A 26,598-nucleotide genomic window follows, 5' to 3' on the forward strand; every position below is an offset into this window, starting at 1 on the left:
CAAGAGGAGTGAGCACCAGATATTTAAGCATTTGAAAATATACTATGGCTGTAGAAATATACATTTGCTTTAGTACTAATTTACTGATTGGTCAGAAGCATTACATTTGAAGTAAGAACATCTAGGTATGCTTCCATGCTTTTGCTCCTGTTTTTTTTCCTGGCCACCTCCTCAAAACAGGATTGGGGGCTGCCATCCAAATTTAAGGATTGGATTAGCAGACACTACAGAAAGGGTGAGCTGCTTTTGGAAAGCGGAGGGCCTTAAGACACTTCATCCTTCCATGCGATGCTCTCCATGCACAACTTTGGAACACAGCCACTGTTTAAATATTTTAAATTAGGGCTAAGCTGAAATTGGGAATTCAGGGAAATGGTCCTCCAATTTCTTTGCCCACAAGAAGGGTAGAGAATTTCAAGAGGCCATTTGCACACAGTTCTAATTAAATACTACTTACTACCCTGTAATTATTGCAGCCATAGTGTCACAAATAGCTTTAATCGGCTCGACTTAATAGAGCATAACAAACTATAAATATCGACTTAGTGTGTGTCAGAACTGTAATCTCCTCATGAGCTACTTAGAAAAACATTGAACTTAAAAATATTTCTCAAATAAGCAGGGGCAGTTTTTAATAACTTGACCTTTTTCCCAATAGGAAAGCATATACTGGTCAACAAAAATTTGTGTGAATGGCAGAACATTTGGCTTTTTGATAATAAATTAATTAGATTAATTTAGTTTTTCATGCTTGTTTGTGGGGGAAACCTAAAAAGATGTATGAATTAAGCTGCTGATTTTATTTGTAACTCTCAATCGATTAAAAAACACACAAAATTGATTGTGCCAATCTGGTATTGGAATCCAATTCACCCCTAGAGAACTATACAAATGAAGTACCTGGCAGAAGTTAAGCATAATGCCATTTGCAATTTTTTTAAAGTGCCTTTATTGAAGCCTTCTTTTCAGTAAAGCAATACAGGTGCATATAACTCATTGGTGTCAATTATACTCCACAATGTGAAGTATAAAACCTACACAAAGGACCCCACAGTTTTTCAGTTGTGAAAAGAAATTGTGCTATCAGCATACGTATCATATTAACACAGTTGTAAAAGTATAACAATGAAATAATCCTAAATTGTGAATTACAGGTCACAACAAATCTCACAGGCCTAGCATCCACCTTACGTCCTACCTGAGCAACCTATGCACAATCACCGTTAATTGCACAACAGCAGAGTAGGACAGACAACAGTTACATTAAGCATAGACTTGCTGTGATTTACTACCATAGAGATGACAGATAATCATCTCTGTTTCTCTTGGTGTTGGAAGTGGCAGGCCCTACCAGTCTTGAGACTACCTCTCTTGATGTTCCAGGCAAGCTGGCATGTCCCCAGACTCCACCTAGGGTTTGATAAACTCTAGAGACAGGTCTACGAGGAAGAGAGATCTTTTGGGATGTTCACCTTTTATGGGTTGTGAAGCTTCCAAACAATATAGGCATTTAAATAGGCAATGTTCATATATTGGATGAGGGTGGACAGAATTGGCCACCATTTATTTTCATATTTCCTGCAAGCTGCTCAGAACTTTATTATAGGGTGGCATACAAATGTTAATAAATAATATATTGCATGTGGAGACCTTTTGATCATAAGTGTCCACACTGCCTTCATTCTTCTTAAGATGAATGATCTTAGGCTTGGATTAGTGTGAGACTGCTATATCTGTATGCATTGAAAAAAGAAGGATCACTGTCAAAGTGTCAGATCTTTTTGAAAACCACAAATGCTGTTGTTCACACATCTGGATTTGTTGGCAAGGAGTGCTGATAGAATTTCTGGTTTGTTTGTTTGTTTTTCAATGTACCAACCAGAGTCTGAATTCCCTGGCAAGTGGCACACTGATGGGAAAGCTATTACTTGTTTTAGCTCATCAGGAACCCTGTAAATTTGTTAGCTTATCAACTACTGCCTGTTCTAGATTTTGAGCTGCTGGAGCACCCTTATGTATGCCAGAATATGATGATCTAGAATCACAACACAGCCGGAATTGTATTTTGCATGTTTGGAAAATGTACCCCATCTTTCTACCAAGAAAAATGGTACTCAAGGGGGCTTACAATAATAAATAAAACTTTATTAAAACAATAATAAAAATCATTAAAATACAATAAAAACACAGCAGTAACAGAATAAAAACAGCACCTGACCCAACATGCTCTGTGCTGTTTTCTCATGTGAAGTATATAGAGCAGGTTCTGGGCTAAGTGTCTGTAACTAATAACTTAATGAGTAAAAGTGAGTAACTAATAACTTCAAACAACATTTGATTGATTCATTGATTCATTATATTTTTATACCACCCCATAGCCGAAGCTCTCTAGGTGTTTCACAAAAATTAAAAGACATCAAAATACATTATATAAAATACAAAACCATTCTCATAATAACATAGAACAAATAACACACACAAGAGCAACAACATGTATTTAAAATAAAAACGATCAGCCAGAGACCATCAAGGGACTCATTATACACTGCCTGAGAGAAGAGGGCAGTTTTAACCTGGTGCCAAAAAGATGACAATGTTGGTGCCAGGCAGGCCTCATCAGGGAGTATATTCCATAAACGGGGACCCACCAGCAAGAAGGCCCTCTCCCTTGTTGCCACACTCCAATCCTCCTTCTGGGGAGGCTCCTGGAGGAGGGCCTTAGATGTAGAGTGTAGTGTGTGGGTTGTTTCATGCCAGGAGAGGCATTCTGTCAGGTACTGGTCCCGAGCTGTATAGGACTTTATAGGTCAAAAGCAGCACTTCGAATTGGGCTCAGAAGCATATAGGCAGCAAGTGCAATTAGGCCAGAATCGGTCCTATTTGTTCAGACCTTCTGGTCCCTGTTATCAGCCTGGTTGCCTCATTTTGCACAAGCTGCTGCTTCTGACCCATCTTCCAAGGAAGCCCCACGTAGAGTGCATTGCAGTAATCTAACTTGGAGGTTACCAGAGCATAGACAACTGAAGCCAGGTTATCTCTGTCCAAATAGGGGCGTAGCTGGGCCACCAGCTGAAGTTGGTAGAAGGCACTCCGTGCCACTGAGGCCACCTGAGCCTCAAGTGACAAAGATGGTTCCAGGAGGACCCCCAAGCTACGAACCTGCTCGTTCAGGGGAGTGCAACCCCATCTAGAACAGGTTGAGCACCCTCCATCTGGCCAGGAGAACCACCAACTAACAGGTTGAGTTACTTTGACCACCTAGCACCTTTTATGTCCATGGTTTTCCAGTTATCCTGGTCATTCCAAGAGGGGTCACATTGATCCCAAAAGCTGTAAGAGTAAAAATACTTATTTTCAATTAAATTAAGGAGGTGGGGCCTTGAAACACCACATGGCATTTCACACTTCATTATGGTTGAAGACTACCTGGAATGTGGAATTGTGGAAGACAGACCATTTTTAAATGAATCTTTTTCAATGTTATTGGGATGCGTTTGACCCCAGCTGTCAACTGAGGGTTAAACGAATAAACAGCTAACAATTGTTAATTGCTTTTCAGCAAATCAACGATGGACTTACACTCAGCGATCTTCCTTTACATATGTTGAACAACATCTTATATAGATTCTCAGATGGCTGGGACATCATTACTTTGGGCCAAGTGACTCCCACATTATATATGCTCAGTGAAGACAGACAGTTATGGAAAAAACTCTGCCAGTACCATTTTGCTGAAAAACAGGTAAGAGGAACTTTCTTATGCCTCTGCTTCTACATAATGAGGTTCTGAAACTTTGATCTTATAAGCAAGGCAAAAGTACAGCAAGAAAAGAGGGAATAATTCCCTGGATTTGCTTTAATGATGTGTACACCAGCAAAAGACGAAGAACAAAAATAGGGGATTGTTCCTTTGCTCTTTTTCACATGCTCATTGCTCTCACAAGCGTATTTGTTTGGAAATATATCCCACTGATTTCAGTGGAATGTGCTTCTAGTTAAGTGTGAATATGATTGATATGTAGTGTAATCTGAAGCATGTTTACAGGTAATTCTGAATTCAGTTGGATTTACTCCATAATATGCATGCATAGTATTACAAGTAGCTTTCATCAGCTCAAGTAAAAAGACTATAGCAATCAATGAAGATTAATCCAGTATGTTTAACAGATCCATGATCTCCTAAAATACTTCAGAAATGGTTTTCCATAGCTATTTTCAGGATTTGGTATCTGTTCCATTAGGTTGTTTATCAGAGATGAATGCTGATTGAAATAACCTGATAGCTTTCAAATGTTACATTTTTGTTCAGTTCTGTAGGCATCTTATTCTGTCAGAAAAAGGTCATATTGACTGGAAGCTGATGTATTTTGCACTTCAGAAATGTTATCCCATAAAGGAACAATATGGAGACACCTTGCATTTTTGTCGTCACTGCAGTATTCTCTTCTGGAAGGTAAGAAATAAAATGCCTAAAATTTGAGGTTAGGAACTATTTAGCAGTTGAGAGAAATCTTGCTTAGATGGAGGAATGGTGTTGTACACAGTAGAATCTTTTCACAGACCTACTAGAATGGTCGCTGGTCCAAAGTATATATAGCTTTCCAAAACAAACCGGTGGTTTAAAAGTTCAGCTTTGTGCTATGTTTAGTAGTAAAATATTTCAGGGAACTATTTTGAGAGCACAAATGTTAATTTCCATTGGGAACTTAAATGGCAGCACTCAAAGCAGCGTTGATGTTACCAGATGTGCCAGCAAATGGATGCTTCCACTTTCTTTTTGAGCTTCCTCTTGATATCCAAATCGGGGATTTCCATGGGCAAGATCAGTTTTGCAAATGGGTCTACAAAAGTTACTAACCCATGAAGTCTTCCTAGTCTGCTTGCCCCCACGTTAGAGGTATGGAACCTAAAAGGTGAAATGTTTCAAACGTGGGGAGAAGTGTGCACTGTTGGGCTTTACTGCCTAAAGGCACCCCAGGGTTCTTTAGGCAGTGGTGACCAACCAGGTTGGTCCTGCATGACCAAGGTCCTTAGCTGTGGACACACAGGCCCCAAAAAGTCCCCGGCCTTCATGGGGAATTGGAACTGGGCAGATGGCAGGAATTCCCACGTAGCTGCCCAGATAATTACTTCCCACTTCCCCAGCTTCCAAGTTGGCAGGAAGGCTAGCTGCTCATCCCACTTGCTAGCAGGTGAGCCCACACTTTCCATGGTGAGTGGATTTATTAAAGATTGTTCATAAGAAGAGACCTGCTGGATCACACCAAAAACCATCATTGTATTTCCCACAGTGGCCAACCTGATGCCTCTGAAGCCTACAAGCAGAACAGGAGGGCAATAGCCATCTTCTGCTGCTGCTCCTCCCCAGTAACTAGTATTTGGTGTCCTGCTGCCTCTGATCCTAGGCACAGTATCTAGGCACTCCAGTATCCCACTTGTTGGCACATGTAGTAACATTCAGAGTTACTCCTGGGGATGTTTTCACACATCAGCTCTTGTTTCAATCAGGTTTGTAATGAGAACACCGACTACAATGCTCATTGCATTACAGGAGCCTGCATCTGCATGTACAGCCAGCACAGTTTAACATAAATAGCACAAGAATAGCTCAGAGGGGATAGAAGGATCACATGTGAAAATGCACTAAGATAGAAACACGGGGGGGGGGGGGAGAGAGATGACAAGATGAGAGGGCAGAAATACCTAATATCAGTCATTGACATTGACCAGTAATCATGTTAAGAGCCTCCTACCCATAATGTTTCACCATTAATATGTTGATTTATTTACCATGAGATCCTATGCTTGTTTGCTTCAGAGTAAGCTCCACTGATACCAGCAGAGTTTGTTTCCATGCAGGGCTTTGAGAATATGGTGATCCAGTTTGCACATAATGGTGGCAAATCATGGATTAATTAACCTACAATTTGCTGGGTTGTGTGCCACGTGTGAGCCACTTCTGCTTTGCATAAACAACCTCTGATCAGCCTGGTCATAGTTTGTGAGACATGCGAACCTGGACACTATGGGGTGCTTGTGGGGTAAGCAATCCAAAGTAAACCTATTATTAGTTCTTAGGCTAACGGTGGGTTGTTTAAACCACAAACAACCCTATGAGCCTGTTCGCAAAATAATGACAGCAAATTGTGGGTTAATTAATCCACGGTTTACCACAGTGTGTACCGTGTGCATTCTGGAGCATTTTTGAATATCCAACCTCTGATCAGAGATTGTTATGTGATGTCCAGACCCCTGACACTATAGGTTAATCATAGCTTAAACAACCCACAGTTAACCTAACTACTAATTGTAGGCTAGCTTTGGGTTGTTTAACCTACAATTTGCTACTGTTATGTGTGAACCAGGTCATAGTGTTCGGACTTGTACATCATGCACCAACCTACGACTGGGCTGATAGGAGGATGATTTGCAAAGCCGAAGGGGTTCACATGCAGCAGGCAACCTGGCAAATTAATTAAACCATGATTTGCTGCTGTGTGTGAACAAGGCCTGTGTCTCCCTACCAATGTCTCATGAGATGCATCATGTTTATGAGGTATGAAGATGACTAAGTTCTATAACTAAATAATATAATTTGTTGGATTCAGAGAGGCAAAGCAAGTAATGTTACTTCATACATTTCAAAATTGAGGACTTACACTACATCGCAGGAGTTCAGTGCAACAAACTCACTTTCATAGCTGGGATACTAATTGCTAATCTTTTTTACTTTTAATTGCTTTAAAGGGGGATAATTTCCCAGCCAATAAAACTGTGCAGATAGGAATGCTCTGTAGAAAGCTACTGTAACTGTGTATTGAACTTAGCTACTTGTTGTCACTCTGTCCAATAAAAAAAATCTTCCTCTCTTTTGCTTCACTGCCCTCCTTCCTGTTTCTTCCTTCATGACCTCAAAAGGACTACCACCTTGCTTTGTTACTCAAGGTATTTTCATGTGCTTTTCATCCCGACTTTCTTCTGTGACCATGCTGTGTAGCTAAAGTAAATGAGATGTTTCCTTGTAAATGGAATGTCACAGCACTGAACATGTTGTGCTCACAGCTGGTGACATTATAGAATTTGTCTCTTGACTCTAGGGTGCTGCTTTTCAAGTCTTTTAAACAAAACAAAAAAGGATCCTCTTCACTTTTTGGTGTAAACAAAGGCAGCTTCCAGCTAACTTCTATTTTAAACATAGGGAAAAGCTGTTCAGTAGGAATAAAGCTGCAATAGAGTACCTCTTGTAAGAAAGCTTAATCTCCTGAGAAGTAGTATTTTTATCTTAAAGACTGGTTTTGTGAGGTTGCTTCTGCCTAGATGTTAATGAGCAGGAATGCCTTTAATTATTTGTTGCTCTCTAGTTATCTCTTAATGAATAGTTTATAGAATTGGAGGCACGGCAAGAAAAGGCTAACACTGTGCGGCACAGCAGGGCTAATGGTGACTACCACCACTCCAGGTCTCCCTTATCCCAGTCTATACCGTTTCAGCCACAGCGTGTAACTAATGGGGAAGAGGAAGTGCCACAGACAACCACCTGCAGAGTACCTGCATTCACTCTGTTTCTATCCCATTCTTCCTCCAAGGATCTCAGGGTGGCTCTCTCCCCCCCTCACTTTTTTTTTTGCAACAGCCCTATTAGGTAATGAACCTGGTAACGGTAGTGCGCACACTGGTAACCTCTAGGCTTGATTTCTGCAATGCGCTGTACTTGGGGCTGACTTTATATTTAGTTTGGAAACTTCAGCTGGTACAAAATACGGCAGCCAGGTTGGCATCTGGGACATCCCGTGGGAACCATATTACACCGGTTTTGAAATCTTTACACTGGCTGCGAATTTTCTTCCAAGCAAAATATAAAGTGCTGGTTCTTACCTTTAAGGCCTTACATGGTCCAGGTCCAAGGTACCTTAGGGAGCGCCTTCTCCCCTACGTCCCAGTCCGCCACCGAAGATCCTCTGAGGGCTCTCTGCTGCGGCTGCCTAATGTGAGATTGGCAGCCACACGCAAGAAAACCTTTTCCTTTGCCGCCCCTCAGTTGTGGAATGACCTGCTGGTTGAAACGCGCCTGCTGACCTCGTTGAAGGTTTTTAAGCGGGAATTTAAAAGACTCTTATTCCAGCAGGCCTTCCCTTTTTAGAACTCTCGTTCCGTTTGCTGACCTTTGTATACTGCCTTAAGCAATGTTGTTTTAAGCTGTGTTTTATTGTTGGATTTTTTAGAAAAATGTTTTTAGTTTAAAGTTGTTTTTAGCTATATGTTTGTATATATCGTCCGCATGTTTTTATGTGAATGGTTTTTAAACTTTGTATATCGTATTTTAATGTTTTAACCTTTGTAAACTGCCCAGAGAGCTTCAGCTATGGGGTGGTATAGAAATGTAATAATAATAATATTAGGGAGGTTAGGCTGAGAGATAGTGACTGGTCCAAAGATACCTAGTGAACTAAATGGCCAGGAGAGGATATGAACTTGGGTCTCCCCAGTTCTAATCTGACACTCACCACTCTAATGCTCTTGCTTCAGAGAATTCATGCAAGAGAGCAGAATACCATTGCAAACAGAATGGGAGATCACCCGAATCTAATCTGGGAGGGAAGCACATTCCCAGCCCAAATACAAGGATCAGTTAGATCAGTGGTGACAAGCCCTTCAGTCTCTGCCCTCCATGTCTCAGATACTATCTCTTCTTGTCCCATCCTCCATGCCAGCTGTACTCCTCTAAAGTGCTGCTTTGCATTCCTGTGTCATGTGAAGTAAGACCTGTTGCAGTATTTATTTTTCTCTTATGTAAAATATTTCTCAGCCACCTTTCAGGGCAGGAGCTGTCCCAAGACAGCGTTCTAGCAATAGAACACATAATAAAAACCAATGAGATATTGAAAATGGCAAAAACACAATCAAAGCAGTAGAATTAGGCTCCCACGCAGTGCAACAATCTCCTCCCCGTTACTAGCTTTTAAGAGGGGTGGTAAAAGACATCTGTTTCACTTTGCTTTAAATTTGGCTAGCTAGTTTGGGTGTGTTCCCTCCCTTTCTGGATTGCTATTCTATTTTTAATTGTATCTTTGTTTTTATATAATAAGCTCCCTTGAGGTATGAAAAGGTGGCTAAAACGTTTGAGATATACCTAACGAGTGTGCAAGAATGAGTGCTGCTGTAGTGCATACTGTACAGCATGCATTTAGCTCCTTGTTCCGTGGAGTGTTCAGAACTGTAGTAAACTCCTAAGAGGACTGGAGCCCTGACAAAGTAGCCAGGATTCCCAAAGTGAGCTGGAAGCCAAGTGTGGAGGTCTGGATGGCATTAGAATGTAGGACAGACTACAAGCAGTGTGGAAAACCAAGTGTGTGGAAGACCACTTGAGAGGGTCAGGGGAGAGATGCAGCCATTACTTCATTGTTCAGGAAGCCGTTTGCCAGGGGAGTTCTGTGTGGTTGCAGTCGTGTGTAATGCAAAGCAGAGGCTTGCTGTATTGGGAGCTAACTGAGCAAGGAATACTTTACTTTGCTAGGCTGTCAAATCATGCTTCACAGCAGTGGTTCATGAAGAAGCATGGGGAGGGGAGGGAAAAGATGAAGGCTGTAATGCTTCTCCATGAAATACCTCCTGTTGACATGTGTTAGGTGATCAGTTGTCATGGGAATAGTATATTTCAGAATTATATTGAGGTTGAGCAAGAAAATGACTGCACTTGTTACATGACAGCGCATAGTGTAGGTAGTGCAAGCTTTCTGTCAGCTTGTATGTGTATTTAAACAGGTTTTTTAAAAATGTGCTAAATTACTCATGTGAGGCAGGGACTGGTATTTTTTAAAAAGGCCAAATAGAAGAACAGATACATTGTTCTCTACTGTGATACCAAGGTGCATACATAGCCTTTCAGCTATGTGTCACTATTGTCATCTTGGCTAGGAAAAGAGGTGTTTTTTTTTAACTTGGCTAAGGGATTTTGTTGTGTTTCTCCAAACTGCTTAGCTAAAGAGAGCTGTAGACATGAGTTTACAAAAAATAAAATAGAGAGCTGACCAAGGCTAGAGGTGCCATAATGAAATGGAAGAGGGGAGGGGTACAAAACCTCAATCTCTGCTTTAAGAAAGAGCCACAGGAAAACAAAGCAAGTTAATGTGTTTTGTGTGAATGTCACCTGGATTGTGGAACCATCATTCTTACAGTGAGGAGCGAAGTCTGTTAACACAGATAGGGGAGAGGTGCTACTTGGCTGGAAATTGAGAAGACAGTTCTGTCACTGTGACTGCTGAAAAAAGAGCACCTTGCTTTAATGTTATATAGGCATGGCCCTTTAAATTCTAGACCCAAAATGTCAAAAAACAAAACCTTCATTCTGTAACCAGAATACTGTGCATATTTCCTCTGTTTGTTTCACTCTACCTGCCAAGCTGCATAATGTGTTAGAATTTAGCATTCTTCTGGCAGGGTGACATGATTGTGGACATGGTTGTGAAAGAGAATAGGGCTATCAATGGCTAGAGTCACAATGGCTGTATATTACCTCCAGTATCAGAGGCAGTGTGCTTCTAAATACCAGTTGCTAGGGAACATGAGCGGGAGGGTGCTGTTGCTTTCATGCGTTGCTTGTGCATTACCCATAGGCATTTGATTGGCCATTATGGGAACAGAATGCTGGACTTGATAGGCCTTTCATCTGATACAGACCAGCTCTCCTTATGTGATGTTCTTAGTGAGTGAAATGCTGATTGCAGGAGGAAAAAGTGATCCTTAAGCAGCTAACAATCCCAGTCTCAGCTGTTTCATAGAAACAGACCTGTTTTCAAAGCAGCACCTGTTAGCCAGGTTCTGCTGGACAGATGTTGCTACTTTGTGGATATGTTTATGGGGATGTGCCACATGGAGGGTTTTAAGCCCGATTTTGAAGATTTTCAGACTACAGCAGCAGTAGTAAGCAGTAACTACAGTGGCCAGTAGGTCATAGAGTATCTGTAGGCAAGGATGCATAACTCTTTACTCCACCTATTTGAAGGAAAATATGGGCCCTAAAATGTGCAAGTACATTTTGGGGAAGGGCTGTAGCTCTGCAGTAGAGAACATGCTTTGCGTGTAGAAGGTCCTGTGTTCAATCCTAGCATCTCCAGGTAGGGTTGGGATAGACTGCTGTGTAAAACCTGGAGAACTGCTGCCAGACGGTGAAGACAATAAGGCAGCTTCCAGTGCTCCTACAAACTAGAGCAGCCTTCCCCAACCTCCAGATGTTTTGAACGGCAACTCTCATGATTACTGACCATTCGCTGTGCTGACTGGGGCTGATTGGAGTCCAGAACATCTAGATGGCACCAGGTTGGGGAAGGCTGGCTTAAAATGTTGTTTATAAGCAACTATAGTGTTGGTTGCTGGATACCTATTAATGCTCCAAGAAGCTTTTGGCCCTGCCTCGGACTTGATTTAAAAATAGAAGCAGGAGACCTTGAACAAGATGCACTTTCATCTCAATACTGTTACTATATATAAACCTCTGGCTTTAGGTACTGTGACCAGTTATCAGCTTTTCTGTACATAAGGAGAATAATGGTGTCCTTCCTTCTTTTTTCCTCTTTAGGATACAGGACATCCTTGCACAGCCAATGATCCCAACAGCTGCTTCATGCCAGTGTCTCCTCAGCACTTCATAGACCTCTTCAAATTTTAAGTGCAATCCATTTTTTGCCTTTTCTTCACTTTTTTAGCATAGTCATGCAGTTATATATGTAATGCTTTTTGTGCAATATTTCTCTGAATGTGGGTTGCATTAAAAAGGGATGTAGTAGAGTCAAAAGGAGAGAATATTGACCAGAGCATCTCATAAAATGTTATGTTTATAGAAAGAAAACTGAAGGGAAGTCACTTTGCAAGGGAAAATATACCATGAAGAGGGTGGTTTCTACAAAAGCTATCATTGGCGTTTATCAAGTTTGGGAATTTTTATCCATCAGTAATTTAACATTTTGTTAGGGTTATGATAGATTCTGAGTGGGAACAAGCAGGCAGTTTTATGGAGGTGAGGTGACCAAAAACAATTTGCTTATTTAATCCTTACTTTTTCACTTCCTATTCCAAATGTACGCAGTTGGCACATCCTATAAATATATGAATATTTATATCCTATAAATATATGAATATTTATATCCTATAAATATTCAAAGAGGAGACTCTTTGAGCTTCTTTGTACATATCATGCTGACTGAGTGTTGCACGTCAGTAAAATGTAGTTGTGCATACCTGTTGTGCATCCTCTTATGAAAGAAGCCAACTCCATTTTGTAAATACATTATGCAGAATATTTATTTTCTTAAAATATATTTTATTAATTAACATCAAACCTATCCAACTGTGTCCTAGATAATGTGAGCTGCTGGTTTCTGAAACAAGATGGAGTTTGGGGGCAGTTGGTCACATTGGCTTGTGTGGGGTGTGTGGTTTTAATCCTTTATTTGATCTGTTGTTAGTCTCAACTGCCATCTGGCATCTAAAAAAAAAAAAGATCTTACAGAGAAACAAAAGTATGCTTCTAGTACTGCTACAACAGTACTACATGGTACCAGTTGAGGTTCTGAAGTGGAAAGTCCACTACTCTGGAGAAAATTAAGATAGGCGGAAGTGGCTAGAATTATGTTGGAAGCTACTCTCTTGCTCTGCAGATATGAAAGAGGATGGGGGTGGGGAATCAATGTAGGGGCAAACTTAAAATGACTTGCAGTGTGTTCTGGAAGTCTTAAACAACCATTTCAATATAATGTAGTGTACAGATGAATACAGGCCTTACATTATATACCATGTTGTGTTTTGAATCTAGTTTTGTACACAAATAAATCATGTTCTTGCCTTTTAATTGCTGAAGGTTTTTTTTCGTATTGGCACCTTATGTACCTGATATTTGAAGGAAATCCTATTGGTTTCAATGTTGCATGCTTAAAGCATGCATGCTTAGGACTGGATCTCCAGTTACATTGGCTTACAGAGCAATCCTGTGGTCCCATGGAGGGAGTCTCAGGGGGACATAGGATATGGCATATTTTCTCCAAGCATGATAGGAGATCCACCCTCAGACAGTAAAACCCGATTATGGATACTCTTCTCAACCACTGAAGACACCTCTGCAATGGCTTCCTTCCTGAACTTGGATCTCAAACCTTGGCAGGGAGAAGAGAGCGTGTTGGGATGTGCTGGCGGGCAGCGATGGAGTGGCTGTGGATCCACAGCCCACCCAACTCTCAACCACTCAACAGAAACAAGGGAATATGTAGACCAGCTCTGGAGCATGTTCCTTGCTTTCTTCTTAGGATAGAGCAGAGTGCTCTGTTTGAGAGCATAGGATTGCTCTGTAATTGTGACTATTGGTTGTACAGGAAGGCCACTGAGTTGACTTTGCAGACCTGTAATACTTCGCATTGATAGAGTTCTTTAGAGTGTTCATAGCACTTCACACTAACTTATCACAACAGCCTTATGAGATAGACCATTATTATCTTCATATACTGAGGTTGAGCAAAAGTGGCTTGTCTAAGAACCTAAATAAAACACATTTTCTCGTGAGGGCAATTACAAAATTAAAAGTAATACTTTTCTAACTAATCATACTATAATAGCATGAATACCTCAAGTTTAACAAGACATTAACTGCTTTGCCAGGGGAGAATGACAAGACTAAATCCAGCGGTGTCCCACCCTCATTTACAGAGTGACACATGATCATGGCTCATGAAACTGTTGCTTAAGCAACAGTCTTGTATGACAAGGGACATTATATCATGGAAACTGATAGGACTGGATCCAAAACATCCTTCCCTTAAATGCAGTGGGGAGAAACCTGCAGCTATATATGGTCCTCTGACTAGTTTCCTGCAGCCAGAGATGGAGTGGTGCACAGAGTTACATAATTCTGCAGTTGTGCAAAACCCATCTGCTTTTGGCTTGGGTCTCACCCATTGCTGGCATACGTAGATTAACAAATGATCCCCAAGGAATGTGGCTCTTGACAGACAAAGGCGGTTAGGCATGGTGGGAGTTGTAGTTCAACACACCTAGAGAGTACCAGGTTGGGGAAGGCTGGAGTAGATAATAAACATTAATAAACGTGTGTTTTACTGCGGCTTCACTTGTCGTTCTTCTTCCTTCCCACCCAGCCCTTCTCAATTCAACTATTCCTATTAGTCCTCCCTTTCTTTTCTACTAGATTCTTCATTTAAAAAATAAATAAATAAATAACCTGCATTAGGGCTGCCAGTTGCCCACATTTCATGCACTTCTGTGGAACCAGTGAAAACATATAGCTCTTTGCTTTGAGAGTTTTTGTTGAAAACAGCAAATTTTACCGCACCTAGCACAAAAACGACTAGGCCAAACTGTCTGAAATTTGGTTGGTGGAATCACCTCCATGGGGAGTGCCAGGGTCCCAAAGTTCATGTATTTATCATAAAAACTGAAAACATTATGGTCATTTCTGTTTTCCAATGCAAGTCAATGGGAAAACATAGAATCCGAATAATTTGAATATCTGAATCTCACCTCAACTCTGAAGTGAATAGGCTCAGGTCCAAATCGGACTGAAGCGGGGCTGATCCAGAAGGTCTGAATTGGCATCCAAAGCAAATCGAGGAATCTGTGCACAGCCCTAATAAAAATGCCATAAATAAATCCAATTGTAAGCCTTCCTGGCAAAGTCAGACTGCCTCCAAACTCCTTTGGTATCTGGATTTGAGAGATCTATCTAAATTTAAAGCAACAGTAGTGACCTTAACTGAAATTGCCTGCTATACCAGAGCCTAATTGATGTTCCACACTAATGATAATATGTAATTATGGTTCCTGATGTGATGAACTGTCAATACAACCCAAAGGATAAAGGTGGAGGGTGAATGCCCATTGCTTCCCTCTACCTTGTTCATTCCAGCTTTCTGGTAGCTATCATATTTGGGAACCAGGCTGCACAGGTGTGAGATAAGATGGGGAAACATATGTGAATAATATGGGCTAGAGCCAGACTTGTTCCTCCCCAAGTGGAAGGGCTTCTTCCATTCACAGAGGGAACTGGGATCCAGAGAAGGCTTCCTGTTGGAAAAGGAGATGGGGTGATGACTTTCTTAGATGTCTCCAGTAGTGCCCAATGTCACCTCCCACGCTATTCTGGATGATCCCCGAATCTTCTGGAACAGCATGGGAGATGGCACTGAAGACTTCAAGGGGAGAGGAAATTGGAGAAAATTGCTACTCCAACCCCTTCCTGCACCAGTGCAAGTCTGGATCCAACACATCTTGCCTAAAGGTATGGGTTAAGTTACATAACCAAGTAATGCTTAAAGAGCAGGAGGGAAAAAGAGGAACTGCATCATCTACTGAGTCAGTTGCTTATCCCCAACTATCAGTGCTTACCTGATTTAAAAGGTCTTTTATTGCTTCTGCAAGTTAGCTGGATTCAAACTCTTTTTGCCCTTGGAAGGGAAGGAATAACAAAGCTGGGGAGCAGCTGAAAGTACAAATCACAACCTTCCATCGTGCCTAAAAAGTGTTATGGCTCATCTCTCTGGAAGTCATATTCTCTGTAGTAGTGGCTTTCTCATCCCTGGCGGTCCTCTTTGGTAGCAGAATTGTATTATGGTCACATCTACTGTACTGTTGTAAGCTGGGGGGTTAGACTAAATGACCTCTCAAGAATCCCCCACCCCACCCTGTGAGTCTTTGTGAGAAAGAGTGTTAGAATGGGTCAAACCAGTTAGGCAAGTTTAGCCAGAAGTTCCCTTATTTTATGGAAATTAGCTGGGTGGTGGCTATTCTTGGAGATTAAGATAGCCTGTTCTGGAAGGGTGGGGGTTACCTTTCTCCACTCCCAAAAGAATGTGCTAATTCAGAGGACTGTGAAGCAAGCTCTGTTTGTACTTTGGTCAATCTGTGCTAGAATTGGATCTGAAAGGGAGGCGGGGCGGGGGGAAGTTTGCTCTCTGCAGGAAATCCTTTGACACCATGGGTTCCCTTAGAAGGCTGATGGGGAACAGGAATCTCTTAAGAGTGTTAATGCTGTGAACACCCATCTTACACTCAGTCTGTATATATGTGTAAATAAATCTTGTATCACAGAAATGCCGCAAGTCTCCAGCGACCTTCTGAGGAAACTGAACCTTGAGTAAGTCCTGGAACCCCTGAAATTTTTCGCTGCTCGGGTGCATGCGCATAACAGTCAACATCCAGAAAGTGTGATGCACTGTTGAAGCAGAGGAAATAAAAAAGGAACAGAGCATAGCGTCAGTTCCTGATGTGACACACAAATTATGACAGAAATTGCCTGCCCAATTCCTCCCTGCATGGAATTGGCTTTCCCTTACAGGAAGTGCATATGTTGGAGCCTAATCGGAAATGTAGACGTTTTTCCATTTGCACAATGCCTCCTGTGCTTAATTGCCTATAGAAACTAGGGGTTTTTTTACATCAAGTAAAAGACAAATAAGGAAGCCTAGACACAATGGAAGGGCAGCAAAGGGAGGAGTAAAGCAGCGAGATCAGTTTTAGGGAGTATTCAAGTGAAGAAGCAAGCTTTTATCATCTTAAATACATCAAAGTTCTGTGTGTGGGTTTGGCATCATGCTGGGCAATGGATTTTCAATAAACCAAGTTAAAAGGTTGTGTATAATCATGGCTCTAGGGACCAATGGTTTCTAAGGCTTTTGGTACTGACACTGGAGAAACTGCATTAATAGCCTAGAAAGGGCTACTCTCTTGTAAAGACACTGGGACAAAGTTTTGGCTTGTTTTCATGTCTTGGTGCAGCCCTGCACAATGCTTCCTTGACTATTTGCAAACGCCCCCCCCCCCCGCCCCATACTTGTTTATTTTTGGCTCATTTGGACTCATTCCCATCTCTTTGTGGGACATCTAAGGTGTGGGAATGGGAGCTTGCATAATGACTTCTGCATTGCACCTTTTCTTTGATTTGAGGTGTCTTCTGAACCTATACAGACCTACCTTGTGCCAAGTCAGAATATTAACACTATGACCTGGTTTGGATGTCACGACTACCCAGGGTTTTTATAAACCCTAGTAGTCATGAACAAGCAGGAGCAAGTGAGTGTACTGTTCCTGGCCACCCAATCACTTCTGCTGAACTAAACAACCCAAGTCAAGGAACACGGAACTCTGGGTTGTTGGGGAAGACAACCCCAAGTTGTAACCCATATTTTGTTCTTGGGTTACAACTCTGGGTTGTCTCTCGTCCAGCAACCCAAAGTTCATGCTAAGTAACGCTGGGACAGGGCTCCCGCTGCAGCCAGGTGGAGTGATTGGACTGCAAAAGTAGCACACTTGCTCACTCCTGCTTGTCTCACAACAGCCTAGGGTTTAAAAAACCATAAGGTGGTTGTGATATTGGAAACGGGCCTGTGTGTATACTGCCCAATAACTGATGTTCTCTGTACAGTTAATCTTTAAAACCATAAAGACAAACATCTCATACATAAGCCTTTCCAAGCCCTCCTTTGAGTTCTTTTAACTGGAGAAGGTGGGGACTGAACGTAAGGCTTTCTCCTACTGAGTGATGGGCCTTCCAATAGTGCTGGGGCTGGTGTCAGTTTATCCAGCCCGCGAAGCTAGCCACTGAAAGCTCCATCCCTATAGGAAAGGGAAGGTGGTGGGTTAAAAAATAATACTGTAACAAAGAAAGCCTTTCTGCAGTTAAGGTAGCTGAGGGATGCCCCCTGGAGCTGGAGGAATGCAGAGATGAATAAATAGGGTCAGAGGACTTGTGGATACATGACTTCCAGCAAATGTGCCAAAGTGCTTGCAATGTGAGCACTTACCTACCATGAGTTTTGGAAAGAGCAAAACAAAAACAGTTCTTAGAACTGTCTTTTAATAACTAGTGATGGTGGGATGCATGTGCTAACGATGAACACCTACAAACTGAGTTTGAACTGTTGTGTTTGCTCAGGCCACGAACCTTTCAGGTTGGTATCCCATAATTTTCAGAGGCATCTGCCTTCAGTGGGCATAAGAGGGATGCTCAAACTTTCCCCTGCCTTGAGCTCCGCCACCTGAAACTTATTTTCTTTAAAAGCCCCTTTTCTCCCCACAGAGGTTAATTCTGTCTAAGAGAAAAATTACTTTTAAAATCACAGTTTGGAGAGTAGGAGGGGACTTGAAAAGGATTCAGCACCTAACAGACTTTAAATCCTAGACCTACCTCTTACTTCTCCCACTTCTTCATAGAGATTTTGTGGCAGGTCTAATTCTGACACACGGGTTTGTTAATGACCTGCATTGCACAATCAAAACAGCTCATGGTGGGTTGTTTAAGCCACAGTGAGCTGTATATCACATATTCAACTCTCGACCCAGGGTTGTCATATTGTCTGATCCTGGCAGTGGTGGGTTATCTGAGGGTTAAACAACCCTTGCATAACCCACGGTGGACTGTTTGATCATCCGAACTGGCCCCCATTGTTATCATTTGGTCCTGAGAAGTAGGCCAGAGAGTCTATCTCTGCTGGAGGCAAACCGCTGGGATTAGGTAAACAGACTGTCCTTTTATGTGTGAAATTCCTTGTGGACATTTGATGGACTACAGTCAAATAGAAGGCTGAGCTAAACTGATGACTGGTCGGACTCTCCTTTCCCACGGCAAAGTAGGGTCTCAAGGAAAAGCTCCTAACATGCACATGCATACCTTAGGAAACTTATTCCCATTAAGATTGACGCTGGCCCAAGTCCAATACTCAGCTGAAGATACAAGAAAGAGTGAAATTCACAATAAGATACTGTGTTTGATAATGCCAGAGAACAGTAATAGTCTTTACATTTCCTCGGTGTATAATGTTGCATTTTATATAAAATCTGATTATGTTAAAAATTAATTACTTCACTGCTATAATAAAATAATCTTAAAAACTGTGTGTTTTTAAGGTGCTTTCTCAGTCTGAAGGAAATCACCCCTGTAGATCCTATCAAACAATAGTTTACTTCCTAATGGGAAGCAAGGACTGATTTGTTTTCCTTTTGTTTGCCGCTGCCATATGCTGTACTGCCAGTTTATTGTTTTGAGTCTGTTGTTTGCCCTTTAAACAGAATGCACAGCAGGGGAAAGGGGGAGAGTCAAGGTCCTTGAGCAACATTGGGGCGGGGGGGGGGGAATAAGGGATATTGAAGACTGGTTTTGATGGTCTTTGTTGAACCCACCTTTTTATTATTCATGAAAAATTGAGAAAACAAAGAAACTGATTACAAAGCGCTATTTCACTGTGGGTTTATTTACATAGCATTGTTTTTGTCCCTGGGTACATGATCATGTGGTGAAATTTGCCATGTGCCTCTGCAGCACTTCACTACATTTTGCCACGACCTCTCTGCTCTCCAAAAAGTGCAACAGTTGTGTGAAATGGTTGCAAAGGGGAGCTTTGTGCAGAGAAATACTTTTTGAAAAATAAACACATTTTGAATATTTATATCCTGCCTTTTTAGTCTTCACAAGGTGGCTTATTAAAAAAAAAAAAAGCACAATACACAACTCAAAACATCTTTGTGATATATTTCCAATGATCATCTGCAGAGGAATTCTTTTTATAAAGGTCAAAAAGAATAGGTTGGGTTGGATCCAGACTTAGTCATAGTTACAGTAGACACACTGATTTCACTGGGTCAGCTCTATGTATGACTTAATTTGGATCCAACCTGTTATTTTTTAGGGCATTCTGGGGTCTTTCAAGACATGGAGAGTAGCCGTGGCACTGGAGGACTGCAGTTTAATCAACAATAGGCAGTCAAAAGAGCAATGTGGTTTGGTAATACACGCAGCATAAACTTGTAGCATATTTGTAATGAACACATTTTCTTGGAGGTGCAAAAAGGTTTCTGCAATGAGTCCTGGTTTTGTCCAGGTTTTATATATCATGCTACGGCTGCAGTAGTCAGTATTGCTTATCTTAAGGCAAGTATTTTTTATTAAAGCTCTCTTTGCACGTTACTTGTTTGAATGGACAAAGTGTGGAGAAAGGGGCTAGGGTTCCAGGAGGAAGTATTTGCATGTAGGTTTGGGTGCAAAGGTTTCCCTGCCCACAAACCTGGATGGCGGAGGGAGCTGTGGATCATTGCAGGTGGCGCAGTGCCTTTCTGCATGCTTTGCCCTTTCACATAAATAACAAATGAAGGGGGCTTAATATTTCATGTAAAGATTCCTATCAAAGCTGTATGGGGGGAAAATCCATCAGCCAGGTTATCAGCCCTTCTTGTAGAAGTTGTTGTTGTTGTTGTTGTTGTTCGGTCGTTAAGTCGTGTCCGACTCTTCGTGACCCCATGGACCATAGCACGCCAGGCCTTCCTGTCCTCCGCTCTCTCCCGGAGCGTGCTCAAGTTCATATTCATTGCATCGGTGATGCTATCTAGCCATCTCATCCTCTGCCGTCCCCTTCTCTTTTTGCCTTCAATCTTTCCCAGCAAGGGGTCTTTTCCAGGGAGTTTTCTCTTCGCATTAGGTGGCCAAAATATTTGAGCTTCAGTTTCAGTATCTGTCCTTCCAATGAGCACTCAGGGTTGATTTCCTTTAGGATGGACTGTTTTGACCTCCTTGCAGTCCAGGGGACTCGTAAGAGTCTTCTCCAGCACCACAGTTCGAAAGCATCAGTTCTTCAGCACTCAGCCTTCCTTATAGTCCAGCTCTCACAGCCGTACATTACTACTGGGAAAACCACAGCTTTGATTAGACGGACCTTTGTCGGCAAGGTGGTGCCTCTGCTTCTCACTATGCTGTCTAGGTTTGCCATAGCTTTCCTCCCAAGGAGAAAGCGTCTTTTAATTTCATGGCTACAGTCACCGTCTGCGGTGATCTTGGAGCCCAAGAAAATAAAATCTGTCACTGCTTCCATTTCTTCCCCTTCTATATGCCAGGAAGTGATGGGGCCAGATGCCATGATCTTCGTTTTTTTAATGTTGAGTTTCAAACCAGCTTTTGCACTCTCCACTTTCACCCTCAACAACAGGCTCTTTAGATCCGCTTCGCTTTCTGCCATTAGGGTGGTATCGTCTGCGTATCTGAGGTTGTTGATAATTCTCCCGGCAATCTTAATTCTGACCTGTGATTCATCCAACTCAGCGTTTCTCATGATGTACTCTGCATATAAGTTAAATAAGCAGGGCGACAATATACAGTCTTATCGTACTCCTTTCCCAATTTTGAACCAATTCGTTGTTCCATGTCTGGTTCTTACTGTTGCTTCTTGACCCTCGTACAGGTTTCTCAAGAGACAGGTAAGGTGGTCTGGTACTCCTATCTCTAAGAATCTGCCACAGTTTGTTGTGATCCACACAATCAAAGGCTTTAGCATAGTCAATGAAGCAGAAATAGACGCTTTTCTGGAATTCTCTTGCTTTCTCCATGATCCAGCAAATGTTGGCAATTTGATCTCTAGTTCCTCTGCCTCTTCGAAACCCAGCTTGTACTTCTGGTAGTTCTCAGTTCACATACTGCTGCTGGCATGTGAAATGAGCGCAATTGTACGGTAGTTTGAACACTCTTTGGCATTGCCCTTCTTTGGAATTGGAATGTAAACTGATCTTTTCCAGTCTTGTGGCCACTGTTGAGTGTTCCAAATGTGTTGGCATATTGAGTGCAGCACTTTAACAGCATCATCTTTTAGGATTTTAAATAGCTCAGCTGGAATACTGTCATCTCCGCTAGCTTTGCTGTTAGTAATGCTTCCTGAGGCCCACTTGACTTCACTCTCGAGGATGTCTGGCTCAAGATCAGTGACCGCACTATCATGGCTATCAGGGACATTAAGATCTTTCCTGTATAGTTCTTCTGTATATTCTTGCCACCTCTTCTTAATCTCATCTGCTTCTGTTAGGTCCCTGCCTTCTTTGTCCTTTATCATGCCCGTCTTTGCACAAAACGTTCCCTTGAGATCTCCCATTTTCTTGAAAAGATCTCTAGTCTTTCCCATTCTGTTGTTTTCCTCGATTTCTTTGCATTGTTCATTTAAGAAGGCCTTCTTGTCTCTCCTTGCTATTCTCTGGAACTCTGCATTCAGTTGGATATATCTTCCCCTTTCTCCCTTGCTTTTCACTGCCCTTCTTTCCTCAGCTACTTGTAAAGCCTCATCAGACAGCCACTTTGCTTTCTTGCACTTCTTTTTCTTTGGCATGGATTGAGTTGTTGCTGCCTCCTGAACAATGTTACGGACCTCCGTCCATAGTTCCTCAGGCACTCTATCAGGTCTAATCCCTGAAATCTATTCCTCACCTCCACTGTATATTCATAAGGGATATGATTTAGGTCATACCTGAATGGTTTAGTGGTTTTCCCTACGTTCTTCCATTTAAGCCGAAATTTTGCAGCAAGAAGCTCATGATCTGAGCCACAGTCAGCTCCAGGTCTTGTTTTTACTGACTGTAAAGAGCTTCTCCATCTTTGGCTGCAAAGGACATAATCAATCTGATTTCGATATTGACCATCTGGTGATGTCTATGTGTAGAGTCGCCTCTTGTGCTGTTGGAAAAGAGTGTTTGCTATGATCAGCGTGTTCTCTTGGCAAAACTCTATTAGCTTTTGTCCTGCTTCATTTTGTACACCAAGGCCATGCTTGCCTGTTATCCCGGTGATTTCTTGACTTCCTACTTTGGCATTCCAATCCCCTATGATGAAAAGGACATCTTTTTTTGGTGTTAGTTCTAGAAGGCGTTGTAGGTCTTCATAGAACCGATCAACCTCAGCTTCTTCGGCCTCAGTGGTTGGGGCATAGACTTGAATTACTGTGATGTTGAATGGTTTGCCTTGGATTTGTACTGAGATCATTCTAACATTTTTGAGATTGTACCCCAGTACTGCTTTTCCCACCCTTTTGTTGACTATGAGTGCTACTCCATTTCTTCTAAGGGATTCTTGCCCACAGTAGTAGATATAATGGTCACCTGAATTAAATTTGCCCATGCTTATCCATTTTAGTTCGCTGATTCCCAAGATGTCGCTGTTCAATCTTGCCATCTCACGTTTGACCACCTCCAGCTTACTTTGATTCATTGATCTTACATTCCAGGTTCCTAGACAATATTGTTCTTTACAGCATCGGATTTTCTTTTCACCATCGGACACATGCACAGCTGAGTGTCCTTTCGGCTTTGGCCCAGCCGCTTCACTCTTTCTGGCGCTACTTGGAAATACCCTCTGCTCTTCCCCAGTAGTATATTGGACACCTTCCGCCCTGAGGGGCTCATCTTCCGGCGTCATCTCTTTTAGCCTTGTGATACGTTCCATGGGGTTTTCTTGGCAAGAATACTGGCGTGGGTTGCCATTTCCTTCTCCAGTGGACCACATTTTGTCTGCCATGACCTGTCCATCTTGGGTGGCCCTGCACAGCATAGCTTATGGCTTCACTGAGTTACGCAAGCCCCTTCGCCACAACAAGGCAGTGATCCATGAAGGAGTCTTGTAGAGGTACATATAGTAAATTATTGGAGGCACAGTAGTGCTTCCAATAGATAAGGTGATCAGTCAAAAAAGGATTCCACCATGTTAAATGAAAAGCACGGGGGTGGGTTATTCTTTCAAGACTGAGAAATGTTTTGTATTGCCTTCAACAACATGTAAGAAAATGTATTTTAACCTGAAAGCTGAGATAACTGAGCAACTTTTTGAAGCACTCACCTTTTAAGCAGGCAACAGCTGTGGACTTAGGGGATCTGGGGGACCTCTTCTCCTGTTCCAAATTGCCTGTTCACTGGGGACATCTGGCGCTCTTCTCTGGATACCCCCATCTTTTGAGGTAAGGTGAGTAGCAACTGAAGAGCCTTTGGGGATGCTTTCCCTAGGGAGACTTGTCTGGCACCATACTTGTCAGCACCAGGTGAAGACCTTTAAATTTTTCTAGGCTTCTTAGCCTCGTATGCAGATGGGGGTAAGATATTTTATTGTGCTTTCAAACATTTATCTATTATGTTTAACCGTTCTTTAGTAATTATGGTGACTGTGTTCATCATGTATTTTCTTGTTTTTAATGTACTGTTGTGAAGCTGTGGGATACAAATGTACAAAATAAGCAGTAGGTGTTCTAGCTTCTAGCAAAAGGCTCAGAGTCCACTAAACTCATCTGCATTTGCTGGGTATAATTCAAAGGTCCATCTCATACATAAAAGGTGTTCCCGTTATCCCTAGGCAGGCAGCTGTATAAGAGGCAGCCTTAGCGACAACCACAGTCTGTTTGTACTAGGGCTGTTGGAGAAATCTGTAATGGATTCAACTGAGTTCAGGTTTCTGTGAATCTGACCTGCAGATTCTGCAGTGGACGAGCGGCTTCCAAACCGTGTGGATTCCATGGGCTTACGGGCCAGGTTTTTTTTTATGGGGGGGGGGAATTGTGAAAATTCGCACTTGCAATAATATGCATTAGCACAAGTGCACATTAGTGCTAATGTGAATTAGTGCAGGTGCACAGTTGCGCTAATGCACATTAATGCTAATGCACAGTTGCACTAATGCTCAGTGGCGCTAATGCACATTAGCACTGATGCGCACTTGCACAAGTGGAATGAAATTCTCATACATTCCTAAAAACTCAGTTCTGTCAGTGAGCAGACAACAGAATAAAAGATGTTTGCCAATCTGTGAAACTAAATCCATACATCCCTAGTTTGTACAGACAGAGCTTTAGATCATAAAATGAATAAGCTAAATACCATTGATCATGGTATCCTTTTGGATAGGCTGCCTGAGTTGGAATGTGGGGCACTGTATTGCAGTGGTTCTGCTCCTACTTGGATGGCTGATTCCAGAAGGTGGTGCTGGGGGATTACTGCTCTGCCCCATAGCAACTGTGCTATGGGGTTCCTTAGGGCTCTAGTTTACTCCCCATGCTTTTAAGCATCTACATGAAACCACTGGGAAAGGTTATCTGGCAGGCAATGTGGGCTGAGGTGTCACCAACATGAGGATGACGCCAAGCTCTATCTCTTCATCTAATAATGGTGGGGCAGTTGATGTTCTGTGCGAAGAGAAAACTCCCTGGAAAAGACCCTGATGCTGGGAAAGACTGAAGGCAAAAGGAGAAGGGGACGGCAGAGGATGAGATGGCTAGATAGCATCACGGATGCAATGAATATGAACTTGAGCACGCTCCGGGAGAGAGCGCAGGACAGGAAGGCCTGGCGTGCTATGGTCCATGGGGTCACGAAGAGTCGGACACGACTGAACAACAAGAAGTTGATGTTCTGAACCTGTGCTTGGGCAGAGTAATGGACTGGATGAGGACCAATAAACTAAGACTCAATCTAGACAAGACAGAGATACTTACTGTGGGTGATGCATCTGTCCAGTTAAGTGGCCTTCAACCTGTTCTGAAGGGGGTTGCACTCCCCCTTACAGTTTGGGTTTGTAGTTTGGGGGTTTCTTAGTTTCGTCATTGTCACTGGAGTCTCAGGTGTCCTCAGAGCACCTTTTATCACCTTAAATTAATATACCAATTACCACTCTACCTGGATAGCCTTGCAATAGTTATCCACACCCTGGTAGCCTCCTGTTTGGATTATTGCAATGTGTTATCGGTCGGGCTGCCTTTCAAAATGGTTTGGAAACTTAATTCAAAAAGGACAGCTAGACTGCTAACAGGGACATGCTGATCATATTATGCCAAAACTTTGCCATCTGCACTGGCTGCCAGTTCTTTTCCAGGCCCAATTCAAAGTGCTGGTTTAAACATTTAAAGCTGGGGTCTCCAACATATGGTGCCTGTGGGCACCATTGTGCCCACAGACAGCTCTGTTAGGACCCATCAGTCTTCCTGCCCCTTCTGATTTTTATTTTATTTCTTAAGATTTTTTGAAAAAAAATTACTGGGAGGCTGGCATGCTGCAACATGAATTGCTGCCCTCCAGCACTATCTTTGTTTGGGTTCAAAAAAGTGGTTTTGTGTTTTGAAGCCCAGACCCCACCTCTGCCTTGTACTTAGCTTCTTGGACAAGTTACTTTCCTTTTAGTCTCACCAGTTTGCCTTCTGGGAAATGAGTGTTTTGTGACCAGCCATATTCACCAGTTTATGAATGGGGAAGCCCCCCACCCCCACCCCCTGGCAACCATTTTGTGAGAGCCACTCCTAAAATTTTCAAAGTGTCCACTGACCCCAAAAGGTTGGGGATCCCTTTTTTAATGCCCTAAATAGCTCAGGGTCAGGTTACCTGAAGGAGCATCTCTCATATTTACCTACCCAGACACTAAGGTCATCATCTGAGGCCGTCCTCCAGGTGCCACTGCCAAATGAGGTGAGGTGGGTGGCTACAAGAGAGAGGGTTGGCACCCTGTCTGTGGCATACCCTCCCCAGAGAGGCTCACCTGGCACCTGTGTTATGGTCTTTTTGGTGCTGCGTGAAGACCTTCTTATTCTTCCAGGCATTTTAATAACTGTTTTTAGATTTGAGATCATTGCACTTTTGTTTTGCTGGTGGTTTTCCTTTGGTTTTATGTGGAGTGTTTTTCATCTTTGCTACTAATTTTAACTTGTTTTTATTAAGCATGTTTTATTTAATGTTTGTATTTTACGTTTTTAATGTATTGTACACCACCCAGACAACTTTGTTATTAAAAGTAAAATAAATAGAATTAAATGAAAGAATTTGGCATTT

General features: G+C 42.2%; 1 protein-coding gene across 7 annotated transcripts in view; it reads left to right on the plus strand.

The window, feature by feature from the left end:
* Positions 1–12,546, plus strand: part of FBXO25 (F-box protein 25) — a 29,699-nt gene extending 17,153 nt beyond the window's left edge. For 3 of the 7 annotated variants that reach the window (XM_084826750.1, XM_084826752.1, XM_084826751.1), the window contains exons 8-11: positions 3,560–3,742; positions 4,310–4,453; positions 6,919–6,945; positions 11,576–12,546. In XM_084826750.1, coding sequence (XP_084682876.1) covers positions 3,560–3,742; positions 4,310–4,453; positions 6,919–6,945; positions 11,576–11,665 — 444 coding nt within the window. In that variant the 3' untranslated portion in view covers positions 11,666–12,546. Of the gene's footprint in view, positions 1–3,559; positions 3,743–4,309; positions 4,454–5,859; positions 6,557–6,918; positions 6,946–11,575 lie in introns of all 7 variants that reach the window. The other 4 variants (XM_084826753.1, XM_084826754.1, XR_014786572.1 and 1 more) reach the window with 3 other exon arrangements.
* Positions 12,547–26,598: the final 14,052 nt, after the last annotated feature.

This window comes from Heloderma suspectum, chromosome 1 (assembly GCF_057233095.1).
Source record: "Heloderma suspectum isolate Gila_16-S chromosome 1, 16-S_ref, whole genome shotgun sequence".
Classification (NCBI taxonomy): Eukaryota; Metazoa; Chordata; class Lepidosauria; order Squamata; family Helodermatidae; genus Heloderma; species Heloderma suspectum.